Source organism: Gavialis gangeticus, unplaced genomic scaffold, assembly GCF_001723915.1.
Source record: "Gavialis gangeticus isolate Ggan-Ray unplaced genomic scaffold, GavGan_comp1, whole genome shotgun sequence".
Taxonomy (NCBI): domain Eukaryota; kingdom Metazoa; phylum Chordata; order Crocodylia; family Gavialidae; genus Gavialis; species Gavialis gangeticus.
Window position 1 is genome coordinate 9,082,615 of NW_017729003.1, and position 15,308 is coordinate 9,097,922.

The following is a 15,308-nucleotide window of genomic DNA, read 5'->3' on the forward strand; positions in this document are numbered from 1 at the left end:
AGTAGTTGGACTAGATCTTTTGTTTCCCAACTTTTTTTACCCCACAGCACACTTACTTAAATAAAAAAGCACAGTAGCACACTGGATGCGGGGAGGGGGCAGAGGGTGGCATGCGGCCAGCCAGATGCAAATGGGGGTGGGACTAGTGCACACCCAGCCAGACGCCGAAGGGAAGACGTGGTATATGGCCAGCCAGACAGCATTTTGGGCTGGAGCCATGCCCCCTACCTAGCTGGAGTCATGCACCCTGTCTGTCTGTGTCCACAGCAGCAGCAGGTGGGGGGTGTGGCTTCAGCCAGGAGGGGGGCCTGGCTCCAGCACAAAATGCCATGGCACACCTGGATATGCCTCATGGCACACCAGTGTGGTGCAGCACATTGGTTGGGAAACGCTGGACTAGATAACCTCCTGAGGTCCTTTATGTCCCAGGTGCCTGCAGGGGGTTCAGGATTGAGAGTAAGGTCAGGGGTAGAAAGGTAAGAAAGGTTTGTTGACTTAACAAAAACACAACTATGTAGTAACAAGACAAACAACGACAGACAAGAATAATTTGCATCGGCAACTTATCGGCAGTCCCCTCTGATGCCTGATGTCAAGTTTCTCTTTCCACAAAGCTCAGCAAAGTCAGGCATCCCTGATCAGTGCTGTCTGAGAGGTACTGGGAAGGACCCTGGTATTCAGTCCTTGGGCTCCTCAAGATCCACGGGCCCACAGATCTAGGTCAACAGCTAACTTATCCTTTTCACAGAGCTGTATCTTCCTTCAGAATGATTTCTAGATGTGTTAGCCAATTTATATCTTCTGAATGGTACTGATAACTTACAGCCACTCAGATTCTTTTTACTTCAACTGTCTTTAGACTGACCAATAGCAGCACAAGCCTTGCATTCCTTTTGATAAGGTTAATTTTAACTACGCCACAGGGCCTTACTACTTCTAGGCTTTGCTAAATTTACTAGGCCTTACTTATACAAGGCCTTACTACATCTTAAACTTTAATTAGGCTCTTAGCAACAACATATAGCTTAATATTTGAACAAATGACAGAAAAACACTTGGTCTAACCTTCATAGAGCCTTCAGCAAGCACTTTTATTACACAAACATAATTTTCAGCTGTCACACCTTATACCCTAATATTCTATGATTCTGTGATTTACTCTAGTTGCCAACATGATGTAACAAATTTGAAAGAATTTTTGTCTTTGGGTCTTTATGGGAACAGGCAGACATTGAGTTTAAAACAGATGAGAGAGCACTTTTTTTGGCCCCATATTTAAAAAAAGAAAAAAAAAAAGAAAAAAGTATTGACTCTCATCGCAAAATATTGGTGTATTTATTATGACAGTCACAAACCTTTCTCTTATATGCTCTGTTTTTTTCCTTTATATTACTTAACATATCGTTATGTTTTCACAGCATTTCTTTATTTTGTCTCCTTACTCCCATTGTCCCTTACAAAATAAAATGCCCTTACCACAATAGTTTCTAAAATTTTAGGACCAATAATTGAAATTTTTTATATTCTATAATTCATTCTTAGCAAACATAATTAAAAACAAGGAGCATAAGTATGAGCTATAGACCGCTAACACTGGCCTCATGGACCCGTCTTCATTTGGCAGTTTGTGAATAGAGTGTAGAAGCATATCGGAAAGACTTTCTCTTGTGTTCATGAGCTAAACTAAATATCAGTGAATTAAAATTGAGCTAAAAGCTTTGTCTTATATTTGGAGAAGCTAGTTGGATTTTGTTAGTTTGTTGTTGTTGTTTTCCCCAGTTACCACAGATCTTTTAGAAGACAGACAGTTGATACTTTCTGAACTGATCAGTCGCATAGGAGGTTTTAATTTGGTGTGGCATTTGTGTCTCCTGACGGTTTCTCATTCTTGCACAATATTCTTGGAAGATGTATCCTTTCATTTGACATCTGTATGAATAAATGGTTGCAGGTTTTATCCTTCTTGTTGAAAAATAATTTTGTAAGTATTGAAAAAAATGCTTGGTTGCTTATATTCTGTCTGTATGCATGGCACACAAACATCCCTGGAGAAAACCTTAATATAAATGTTATTTGCAGCCACAAACAATAGAATATGTGCTTCTTTTTTTCTTCTTCCCTTCACCAAATTTTTGCAGCATATTTACTTTCTGTCAAAGCTAGAAATGTTTGCTACTACTTTGTGTTACTAATTTTGTTACTCGTTTTCACAGGGCCTGTTTGACAAGGATTCCTAAATGTTACAAGTTGCTGTATGTGCTCTTTAATTCCTGTTCCTAGGTATCCAGCAATTCTTTGTTCCTGATGTCAGTAATTGATTTTGCTCTATGTTGCATAATACATAATATTTGTGGGGTTTTTTATTTTAATTTTGATTTTTGTTTTTTGGTATAACCAAACATTCCCTCATTTTCTTCCCTCTTTATAACTCTGTCCCCTTTCATCAGGATTTCTGGCAGGTACTGACTTATCAGCATGTGCTTTAAACAGTTTGTGCTTCAAAATGCATATTATATGCCTTTTTATAAAAGGGACAGTACATACTTACCCCTTCTTACTCAAGCAAATTATCTTTTAATTCCTCACCTTAATACTTGGCACATAAAGAAAAAAGAATATCTCTAAATATTTAAACTTAAAACATTAAATGTTAAAGAGAATACAATCCATGGGGTAAATTTTTAATAAGTAGTTTTATTTTTGGAACAGATTTTTTGATAAACTGGAGTATACTTATTCCTGTTCTCTTGGGTGGTATCTCCCTTTGCAGGCGAAGACTTCTTTTCATTTAAGTGCAGCAAGTTATCTCTGATATAAATAAAGTTTCCAGCCTAAAGTCATGGAATCACTTTTATTCCATTAGAATCGATAGGCATTTGTCTGGCCAAAAGTAAATTGCAAAATGGCAGGCGTTTGAAAGTACAGGCAGTCTTTGACTTGCAACATTTTGAGTTGCGTTTCACACCGTTTCAACTTTCTGATATCGGTTTTGACAAGTTCACTGCGTCCCCTGGAGAACATCTGTCCAAATTTCCTTGGACACTTTCTTTAAGAAAGCAGACAAGACTCTAGAAAAACGTGGAGCCAAGACTCCTAAGAAGACTCCAGCCAGAGCCCTTCAAAATGCCAAGCAAAGTCACCTCAATGAAGTCCTTCCAAATCAGTGTGATTGCTACTTACAATATAAACACATTAATGTAGTTGTATTATACTCATCTATAATTGATTGAGTACAAAATTCTGTGTTATTTTCGGTGAAAATAGGGTATTGGGCCTTGGTTCAGGAAGCGGTCCCCCATTTATAACATTGTTTCCTATGGAAAAATCAGTTCCGAGTTGCAACATTTCGACTGCAGTTTTCAGGAACCAATTGTGTTGTAAGTCGGAGGACTGCCTGCACACAAATTTTGAAAAGGCTAGTTTAAGCACCCTTCTGAATTTTTAAGCTACAATACTAGCTATATTCAAGAAATGGTTAGAAATTGTTTGTCTGTTTTCAAGAAGTGGGGAAAATGCATTGCCCTGCCTGTTTTAAAGTAACTTCCAATAGCTGTTTCATTTAGCTCTAGTACCTTCATGCTTTAGAGTAAAGGTTTGAAATCTGGCATTCTGTGAGGGATCTTCCTTCTGTCTTTCTTCCTTCCTCTTCCCTCTCCCAAAACTTAAGTTAAATTTAGGCAAAATTTTAGCTTGCTCATGCTCAGTGTGCTGTTTGTTATAGTCCAGCTGCTGAATTCTCCAAAGATGCCATTTGCATTTGGCAAGTTACAGTACAAGTATTATCCTTGTAAATGTTCCTCTTGGCTGCCAAGGGCTGCTCTGGTGGCAGACACACTGGCAGACTCTTTCCTATACTATCAATATTGTGTTTGCTTTCTTCTTGCAACTTTGGCACTAGCAGAGGCAGCAGCTGGGTTTTTAATACTGTTGAGTAAGTAACGTGACCATGGGGTTTTGTGCTGGAGAAGGAAGAGAACTCAAACAGGGTGGGAGAGGAATGCAGGTATAAGACAAAGAAGGTGATGCAGAGAGTATGTGTAAGCATGGAGAAGGGGGAGGCTTCAGTAGATGTGGAGAACTGGAGCATGATAGGAAGGACTGGTTGGATGGGAAGGAGGTAGGTGTGGAAGACAAGCCAGAGGTGGGAAGGAGAAATACCTTAACTTGCACCCTTTGGTTTTGGAATCACCAGGACCCAGCGTGTGTGTGCGCCTGTGATTTCAAAGGGTGTGCTGCAGCAGGTTAGTGGGCCACAGGAGCAGTGTGCACTGCATAAAATTATACTTTCCTTCCTTTTCTCTTGTATTTTAAGCTGGGGGGACAGTGTGCATACAGAGCAAAGAGCAGAGCAGGGTGCACGCCCGCTCCCTGCTCCACTTCCTGCTGAGCAGGTAGGTGCCAGTCCCAGGTGCCAGGTAGGTGCTCTTTCCACCCTTCCCAGGTCCAGCTGACTGCAGGCACCTAGGAGCCCTTGCAAACAAGTGTCCCTGTCCTCTGCCTCCTTTCCCCAGCCATACCTGTGTCTTGTTGCTTCCCAGGGCAGTCCAGAGTTTGATACCCCCTTCTTGTCTCCAGCTCTTGGCCCTAGGGTGTATAATGGAGCAGCTCAGTATGCTCTGTCTGACAGCCTCTTCCCCCAAGAAGGGCTTTCCCTGAGTCTGTGTTGCCATTGCTTCTCCTAGTCCCCACCACTCCCTAGCTGCACACACACAGTCTTCCAACCACTGGGAAGCTGTGCCAGGACCAGACACCTGCAAACTGCATTCATGCTGACACTGCTTTTCCCCACTTGAATGTAAGAGTAAAATTGGTGGCACACTTCCATCTTGAAAAAAGTGTGCCTTAGGTATCAAAAGTTTGGGAAATGCTGTGATGTGCCTTTTTATGGTAGTTCTTAATTATATAATTGCATGCTGTTTTTCCCCCAGGACTCCTTCATTCAGTAAATATTTTTTAGGCTTCATTTACTACCCACTAGGTGCATCTGCGTGTGTGCTTTAGTGTGCAGTAGCCTATTCTACTGAGCATTAAAGTGGTGCATAAAAAAAGTGCTAATGTGTAGTCAAATAGGCTACTGCGCATTAAGTGTCACTAAAAAGCATTTGCTTTTGCTACTGAGCATTAGGACAGCCTAATATACCTTTATGTAGTACCTCATATTAGAAGTGCTAAACTCAATATGTAGTAGCAAAAGCACATTAATGAATGTGTAGACACGCCCACTATTCAGTACCTGCTCTCAGTGCAAAATTATTAATTTTCTCATGAGATTTGGTGGACCAGAAACTGACTGTGAGCCAACAACATGTTCCTGCAAAAGCAGTCACCAGTATACTGGGTTGTATTAATAGAAGTGTCACTTGTAAATCAAATGTGAAATGATTCTTCTGCTCTGTTCAGCATTAGTGAGGCCTCATCTGGAGTACTGTGTCCAATTCTGGGCCCCACTTCAAGAAGGATGTGGGCAATTTGGAAAGGGTCCAACAACAACAGAACAACAAAAATGATGAGGGTCCTGGGAAGCGAGGCTCATGAGGAAGAGCTGAAAGTTATTTATTCTGGAAAGAGAAGACTGAGGGGGGATTTGATACGTCTTCAAGTTCCCTGAATGGTCATTACAGAGAGGATGGAGATGGGGTTTTCTCTGTGGTTGTAAAGGACAGGACTAGGAACAACTGCCTTAAACTGCATTATAAGAAATTTACACTGGAAATTAGGAAGAATTTTCTGACTCTGAGGGTGGTCAGGCATTGGAACTAGGCTATCTGGAGTTGGGCAGTCTCCATCCTTGGAAACTTTCAAAAGCTGATGAGACGGACACTTGGCTGGAATGGTTCAGTCGGGGCTGATCCTGCCTTAAACGGGGCTGGAGTAGATGACCTTATGAGGTCCCTTCCAGCCCTACTTGCGTATGGTTGCTATGATCACTGCAGCAATCAAGTTGTGTTGTAACAATTAATGGTACCCTGTGTGAGGTAAGGTGGTATTATCTCCATTTTCCAGGTGGAACCAAAGCACAGAGGAATTATGGCCAAAATGGGAGCTGTTACTCTAATTTGAGTCATTTGGGGCTATTTTTCCAACATTTCAGGTATTTTTTTCAGTATACTTAATGTTCTATAGGATATTCACAAGCAGCTCCAAATGTCATCAGTTGCAGCTGTGTGTGCTCACACTTCTGTATACATGGCTCATGGTGGGCATCCAGAAAATGCGGAACACAAAGCAACTACCTCTAGAAGTTTTGATTTAACTGATGTACACAGGATCACACAGGAATTCTTAGGTAGAAGTAGGGATAGAATCCAGTTCTCCTTTGGTAGGAACCTTGGCTTCCCAAAAAGCCATCCTTTTTCTTCATTTAATTTCCTCCATATCCTCTGTAACAAATGACACAGATCTGACAGGGGATTCTATTTAATGCACAGTCTTGATTCTTTTCCTAGTTGCTGCCCATCCTGAATACTTAAGAAGGCTGGAAAAAATAGCCCATTAATGTGATAAAAAATATATCAAAAGCTAATGCCATAAAGAAGGCAAGCTAATATTTCATGGACAATCTTAATTTTGATGTTTTCCTAACTCTAAGTACTTGAATTCAGAACCTTTATTAATATTGCTAATATTAAACTAATTAACATAGTTAATTTTGGACATAACTTTTGTATATGCTAATTCTGAACTACTTGGGTAAAACTGCTCAGCACAGTTTTAGGCAACAGTGACATTCTTTATGCCTTTCCTAAGTAGCCCAGTGAGAAGTTCAGAAAGGTTAGTGGGCTTTTTTTTTTGTACGAAACATAAATAGCAGGGAATGAGAAAATTTGACTTCCTTGAATCAGTCATGTTTTTTGTTGTAGGAAAACTTTGTACCTTAGTTCTGAATGCATATATCAATACATTTTGTAGAATCTCCATAGTTACTTAAATTAAACATGACCTTTTCGGGCTTTGTCACCTATACCTGAAAAACCAGAATCTCTCAGCACTGTTTTTTGTTCATTTCTGAGAGACCTTGAAATCCAATAGCACCTTCAGTATTGAGAGTGTTCTTTGTAGATTCATGAAAAATAATCACCCTTCACAGATGAGAGATCACATTTGATTTGTTCTTTGTGTGTGATGTTCCTGCAGTGCCCTGTGGTAAATTGAAAATGTTTGCACTTATAATCTAAAAAATAATCATATTTGGTTTAGATTAAATTAAATGGCATTCGTGAAAAACTACTCTTAAACTGCTGTGATAGCACAAAGTAGTCCTAAATCAAAGAATAAATTACGTTATTTGAAAAAAGTGTTGGGGGTATTTGGTATATTAATGGAAACTATATTAAAATGGCACAAGTTTACGTCACTTGAGTGTTGAGACGCTCCATCAGTGGGGAATTAAAGTATAGACTGTCCCTTTTTAAGAGACATATTCCTTTTGCTTTTTTTAGCAGGGGTTTCTCCCTTGCATGTCCAGTTTTGTTGCTTGTGAAGGTTCTGGAAAGTTTTGTTCTTTTCCTTCTGACTGTAGAATGCTGGCCTTGCATTTCAGGTGCAGTTTGTTTTTCGATGATGGATAGTTACTGTGCTGCTGTGGACAGTATATGTAAATTTCTCTTTCCAGTCTTGGGAGACCACCAATAGTAATAGTTGCTGCTTAACTCTTAATTCTCCTGAAAGTGTCTGAATTCAAATTTAGTGGAAATCAGTATAAAGAGAGGTTTTATACTCCTACTTGGATGTAGCTTAATGACTAAAGATTTATTTTAAAATCTTCAAGATACACTACTTAAAGGGTCATAAACCATATTTATTTTGGGTGGGAAGGGTGCCCTAAAACAGGTAAAGATGTAGGTATTTTCTTAACATTGCCAACCTACTTTTTAATATTCTGATACCTCTCAATTTGACATTCAGACCTTGTTTGTATTTGCCTGTATTTAATATGTAGACTCGCCATGTATGTTCTAGATTTAACTAGTGGTGTTGCAAATTATTCCATAATTAACAGAAGCTTAATTTAACTGCAAAAAAGAATTATCCAGTGAAATGCTCCATAAACAACTTAAGCTGAGGAACAGTATTCTGATTTATTATATAAAAAAATGATTCTATCCACATGTGTCAGGAGGGTGAAATGAGATCTTTAGGGTTGCTATAAGGAAAAAAACCCTGGAATTTTGTTGTTCTTGTTTAGAGTGCTCTGCAGGACCTGGCTCTCCAGTTCTTACTCTTTAGATCTTTTTTACATCATGAATTATGGGGTTCTACATCAGAGATCTGGTTCTGAAATATTTCTTTTGTTTGTAATGGCTGTATTAATTGGATAGTCAGGTGCCAAGGCAAGGCTGTTTATACAAATGTAAGTCTGAGGTATTAATATTAGTAAACATAACTACAGTGTGTATCATCCTTTGAACTGCATAGGGTTTTCCTGCTAATATATTCTTTCTGAAGGATGCACTGTTGCAGAATACCTGCTCACTTTTTATAAGACTGTATCAGTATAATTTTTCTTAGATCTTAGACTGCACTAGCTCTGAAAGAGTTTTACTGGTTTGGGTTAACAGGATACATTTGTGCAAGCTCTAGCAAGATTAGAAAAATAGGTTCATACTGGCACCTTTTTAAACATTGTTTAGCACAGAGAGGTTAACCATGACCAGCTCAGGTTTTTAAAGGTGGCAAACCTTGTCTAAGTTAGATGCTATGTGACATTTAAAAGTGTATTAATTAAAATGTGTTGACTAACAAGATTTAAAACATGACCTAGTTCCTAGTCTAGGTGTATCCACTGTAGGATCTCCAGCTGTTTATCTTGTTTAAAGAGACACAGGCTTAGGGAAATTATGTACCATGCAACATCCCAGGAAGACTAATTTTGCATGGTACATATGTATAATTGTGTGCATATATGCATTTACTAGCTTTAAAAGAAAGCTATTTCAGTCGTTGACATTGATTATATGCAATTTCAGAGACATTAAGTGGTGACTCATTAAACGACATCTTGGTTTTTGTAAGCTCTAAACAAAAATATTCATACCTGTAGCCATGAAAATGTATATTTCAGTGTGTGCATTTTGAGTAGTTCATAGAACTGAAGGTGGTCAGTTGGGCCTGAAAGAGAATTGCCTTACAGCAAGGTAAAATTTACGGGTTTCTTAAGCATTCGTAGTTCATATATGGTTACAGAGTTTTTTTATAACTTTATGGAATTTAGAAGAACAAAACATCTGAAAAGCTATAGTAAAGAATACTTGAAGTTAAACTACAGTCTAATTAATTTGCAAAATACTTCCTAATTTTGGTTTAAATTATCCATTTTATTATGTGCACTGTGCTTCTGTTATTTTGGAAGAGGACGGAAGGTTTGTGAAGTGATTGCTTAAGATGGAGAACTTCCTGAAGCTTTGATGCATATATGCACAAAGTGGGTATTGAAACATAAGTATTAATTGCATGGGCAAAATTGCTAAATGTGTGGCTCTTCCCCCCCCCGCCCACTGAAATTCAAACTGTCATCTTTAAATGACTTGCCAAAAATACTTCCTTTTAAAAGCTGCATATTAAATGCTGTTCATTAAGTAGTTTTTGAAGTGCAAAATAAAATGGTACTGCCAGGTTTAGATGAGCTTTTTTTAAAAAAAAATGTATGTTAGTGGCTTTGAATAAAATCAACATTGAAATTCATATAAATTTCTGAGAATATACCTAATACATTAATTTGTAAACCTATATCCTTTATCCAGTTTGCTTAATTGAGTTATAAACAGATCTAGTGTCTGCTTTGATCTGTTAACCATAATTGACACCTTGCGATATCCAGAGCACTGGGATCTCTTACTGCATCTTCACTAGCATTCCAACAGGATGGCAATAGAGATGCTTGCTTTGGGCAGAATTAGCCAAGAGATTCCAAATACTGCAACTTTTTTCCCCATCCCCCTTCTTCTATAACACTTGAAAAAAATTCTGGATGCCTTCAGATTTGGTTTAAGTAACATGCACTTGTCTACAACTCAGAACTGTCCTGTTTATTTGGCAGTGTTTGATTTAAAAGATCAGGAATGGATACTAGGTGTTTTGCAAATCAGCATTCGGGTATATTGGCAGAATATTTGGAGAAGCTGGAATATTACTTTTTTTGAGTCTGAACTTGCTTGTAATGTATATATTTAAGAACTAAAATTTGGAAAACTCTTTTTTTTTAAAAAAGTGTAAAAAAATTATGCCTGTCCTCCTCCTTTTGTATTAGTTCATTTTAGCTGAGCTCATAAGAAAAGTAAACACTTTTTGACTTTCCATTTGCTCAGATTTTTGATACAGTAAGGGGGTGGGAACCAATTTACATATTTTTTCTGTGTTTTCCATAAGGGAAAACACTACCATTATGATGACTTTGGATTTCTGGCTAAATAATGGAATTGCTTTTCTGGTGTTTTATTATGTAGCTTTTATTGCAGTACACCATAGCATGTTGGATAGCAAGCACATGCATCAGTTTCAGTTGTTGCCTTAAGATGACTACTTCTTTTATTCTTTAGATTTAAATTCGATTCGTAGATTGACTTGCAGTTTTAGCGTCAATTATAAGGAATGGACTGTATTTTGAAATGTAGCTAAACCTTTCTGTTCATGGTTGATGGTGGGTAATATGTGTAAAATTGACTTATGATCTGAATTTTGTTCTTAGACGTCATTCTACTCAGCTTGATACCTCTTTAGTGAATATATATAGTTACGTTTTTATTGAAATAATGATATATTGGACTTTTATATTTGTGTGCAAGTGTGTGTGTGTGTGTGTGTGTGTGTGAGAGAGATTGTGTTCATCTAATATGATTTCATGGCTTGATAAAGATTGTTTTTACAGTGGATTGCTAATTTGAATGCTACATTCTGAATGTTCTTTAGGCAATGCTGGATGATCTTAACTGGTTACTCTGTTTTTGAGATTCAAAAATAAATGCAACGGTGAATGTTTTTGTAGGCTGTTTGAAAAGCTTTGATTTAATAATTTTTAAGTCAAGTATCTCTCTCTGAAAATTAGCTTGCATTCAGATACAAAAGGGCATGAAATGTGAAGGTTATACTGAAATTGTACAGATAAACTAATCATGGAATTGTAAAGCTAACTTGCGGTTTTTAGGTTTACTGAAGCGGCTTAAATCTAACATTGCTTGCTTTTTTCAAAATTTGTAACACTGTTTCTTATTCTTTCATTCCTGATGTTAACCTTTTAGCTGAAATCTTAGAAAAAAGCCTGCAGAAAAGATATTGCTTAAAAGATATGTAGAGACCTAGCTATGGAAATTATGCCTTGAATATTAGTCTCTACAAAATTTCAGTGGTATAACCAATCCATTTTGATTTTTTTTCTAACCTGAGTTATTCTAGAATTAATAATGAAACTCAATTTTATTACCCTTTGAATGGGTAAAGGAACAAAGCCAAAAGGCCCAGTAAAATCCTTGTTGGACCATGGTTTCTATATAAAGATGTGTGTATATAAAAATGTGATATAATATAGAAAATTAAAAGAATATCTCCTCAAACTGTGATAGCAAATTCTGAACAGATCATCATGCAAAGTTACTTTTCTAGCAAATTGGCTCTGCTTTTGCTTCTATTCAAATTTATGTGATAACTGCCATTTTCTAGACCTCATTGTGGTACTGTGTATTTAGATTTCCCAGGTTTGTGCCTCTGTGACTACCAGTATAATTATTTAAAAATAAAGATATTTTTGTTGCTTGCTGTACGAAAAAATTGAGTGGGAGAATACTTTTAAATACTGCATACAACTCTTTTGTTTCAGAAAACAGAGCTCAGTTTTGGGTGTTTTAGTTCATTGACATTATTTTTTTTAATTTTATAGGGAACTTTTCCAGCCATTAAGAATTAAAGAACAGTTTTAAATGCATACACCCCATGAAGATTAAATCAACCACATCCCACATTTAATGATGTCTGTTAAATATGAAATATTTACAGAGTAGGTTATCTATGTGCTAGTAAGTGGCTTACTGTGTTGCAAACTATGGAGATAAAGACAAAGCAAAGCCATTCAGTAACACGTGGGAGTGCGATATACAGCTGAAATTACAGCAATTGGCGTAATGCAAGAAAAGACTGAAAATCACTGACTCTCAACAGAATAGTTTCTTTGGATAATAAATGTTGTTTGCTAATCATGTTAAAGACAAGTGCTGTACAGATATTTATACATAAATTTTGTGCAGATCTATTTTGTTGCAAAAGATGGCCAAAATACTTCATGGAAAGAATCTACAGCCTGATGCCCACTGAATGTGAATTGTCATTTTCTTGTGCAAAGCATTGATACTTTCTGCTGCTGCCAGTGGTTTACCTCACTTCAGATTCTTAACAGACCCATGTCTAAAAGAAGGAGCAATTACTACAAGTTGTATTTGATCAATAGAGCTGAACTTCACTGGAAGTTGTGTACTTGCTGATCAATATGATTTTTTTTTCTCTTGTGGTTTCCAAGCCAGATACTGCTTAAATTTTCATTTAAATTATTAGATGAACTAATCCCCAATCTGCTGTCAAGTAGAATGGCGAGTTCTCTCAAAAACCAGATGAATGAGACATTAGCTGTAGATGATGGGTCTGTACTTTAGAGACTAAAAGCTAACTCCTGCTGGGATTCATACCTAGACTTCTTAGTAATGTATAATCACAGCATCTACCTTGTTCCAAATCTTTCTTGCTTTTGCAAATCTAACATCATTTTGATGTTTTATGTGCTTTATTTTGTCATTGGTTAACCAGTTTTCTTTCCTTTGTCTTTGTATATGATTGGATCATCACTAGACAGAGGTAACAATGGGGGACAGTGTATAGCTGGACCCTCGTGTGGTGTTTGGTGTTGCTTCCAAATACTGTCCTTAAGCTTGCATTGTCCCTTGCTTCTATGCTTGCATGAATTTATACAGATTAATCTCAACTGCACTTAGTCTTTTTATAGTAAACATTTTCCGTAAGTGCGTGTGTGTGCGTGCGTGTGTCTTCTAATATTTTTCAAATAGTTCACCAGTATGAACTTCAGTACTTGGCTTCTAACACAGTTTTGTGGATCCTTTTCAGTCTTTAAAGCTTCAGTGGATTAGTCTATCCACTGGCTTTCAGATAGCAAGGAGATCAGGGGACAATATACATGTAATACATGTTTTCCCAATCGGAAAGTATCAAGGTACCAAAAAGATTCCGAAGTGGTACAAGGATTCAGACTCATCTAGTTGACTTTACCAAGGAAATGATAGTGTTACAATAAAGTTTTTTAATAATTAAGTCTTCTGGTAACAATATTTAGTTATTTCAGATCATTCAAATCAAATTAGTTTATCTAAACTTTTGTTAAACTAGACTACTGCTTTCATAGAAAACGTCCAGAGTGCCATTCTGAATTTTACATTGAAGAAATCTGTATAGTACGTTCTCTGGAAAAATCAGACGGACCTAAACAAAAGCCACATCATGTGTTGATATCTCTATGTATACATGTAGTAAGCTAAAATTGTTAAAAAATTGTCCAATTTCTTACTATACTTTCTTTGAAATAAAAACACACTGATCTTCACAAACTGCTTCTGATAGATTTGAAGGCTGGAAATGGTCCATTGTATTTAAATAGTAGTACAGATGTGTTCATGAAAAAGTGTATTGATGAAAATTCCATAATAATACCTCTTTCTGTTTCTATGTTTTTAATTGATTCTTTTATTTTTTTCCTTTGGTGGTATGGGTTGGCTATATAATATAGAAGTTATCCCAGGAACGAGAGAAGTTTGCCGATGAAGACAGTATATTTTATACCCTTGGAGAATGTGGACTCATCTCTTTTTCTGACTACATCTTCCTTACTACTGTTCTTTCCAGTAAGTATAGTTGTGTGGTGTTTTTTGTAACCTCTTATCACTTAATTCTTTGTTTTTAAATGCTTACCAATGATTCCTTTTCCCATTATGTATGATGTTGTATACATTTTTTCCTTAAAGGGATTCTGTTAGATACTTTTAAGCTAGAGCTGAATGAAAGGGTAATTGTTTAGTAATTCGTCTATGTCCTTTAGTCCTAAAATCTGCAAAATCCCCATAAATAGTTTTGAAAAAAAAGAATAAATCTGAAGCTATAATCTATCTGTCATGTTTCATAAATAATTGATTATTTTTCACATCCCAAAGTCAGAAATTGTAATACTTGCCTTAGTTCTGACTAATCCATCATATTGATCATATTCTAGTATTTTGTGACTAGATGGACATAACTCTTATTGACATTGTGGTGTAAATGATTTCATGACATGAATTTTTAGTTCATTTTCTGCAGTCGTTAGAGTGTATAAACTTCACTTTCCAGGTGTATGTGTTCTAGTAAGCTCAATCATGTGAATGTTGTGGGGACTGTTAAACGTCCACAAAAAGTGCAAGTGAAACCTATTGAAGTAAATTAGTGAACTAACAAATTATTGAAGTAAGGCTGCCAGAGGATGGGGGGACTACTGCCGTTGCTGGCCCGCTGAGCAACCCTTGCAAAGCCGGCAGGCCAAGACACTTAAGGGAACCCATCCTTGCCCCAGCCCTGGAACAAACTGTAGCCAAGGCAAGGGCCCCCAAGAGGACACTTGTCTGCCTATATACAAATGCCAGGAGCTTGGGGAATAAACAGGAGGAACTTGTCCTCCTGCTAAACGCAAATAACTGTGATGTCATAGGGATAACAGAGACCCAGTGGAACCCCACCCATGACTGGGCCACAGGTATAGATGGCTATACCCTGTACAGGAGGGATCAAGTGGACAAAAGGGGAGGGAGTGTAGCTTTCTATGTCAAGGAAAGCTAAACATCCCTGCAAGCTGACATTGGCACCCACAGTGGATGACTTGAGATCCTCTGGGTAAAAATCTGTGGGGAACATGGCACAGGGGATACTATGGTGGGAGTCTACCACCCCCTAACCAGGGTGAAGACCTTGACCAGGAGTTTGCTGGGGAATTGGCTGAGGCTGCACGCTCCCAGTGCATGGTTGTCATGGGAGACTTTAACTACCCAGACATCTTGTGGGAGGAGCACTCAGCCAAATCTGAGCAGTCGCAAAGCTTTCTCTTGTGCGTGAATGACCTCTATCTGACGCAGAAAGTCTATGGGCCAATGAGAGGTAAAGCACTGCTCAACCTTGTGCTGGCAACTGGGGAGGACCTAATCGGCGACCTAGTGATCGAAGGGAAGCTGGGTGTCAATGACCATGAGCTGATCACCTTCACCATCTGCCATAAAGCTGGCAAGTCAGTCAGT

General features: G+C 37.7%; 1 protein-coding gene across 5 annotated transcripts in view; it reads left to right on the top strand.

The window, feature by feature from the left end:
* Positions 1-15,308, top strand: part of MICU1 (mitochondrial calcium uptake 1) — a 276,027-nt gene that overhangs the window by 98,755 nt on the left and 161,964 nt on the right. For 2 of the 5 annotated variants that reach the window (XR_002095722.1, XM_019507792.1), the window contains exons 5-6: positions 12,507-12,572; positions 13,778-13,892. Coding sequence is in view for 4 of the 5 variants with exons in the window: in XM_019507792.1 (XP_019363337.1) it covers positions 12,507-12,572; positions 13,778-13,892 (181 nt within the window). In the remaining variant the exon portion in view is untranslated. Of the gene's footprint in view, positions 1-2,447; positions 2,460-12,506; positions 12,573-12,828; positions 12,835-13,777; positions 13,893-15,308 lie in introns of all 5 variants that reach the window. The other 3 variants (XM_019507793.1, XM_019507794.1, XM_019507795.1) reach the window with 3 other exon arrangements.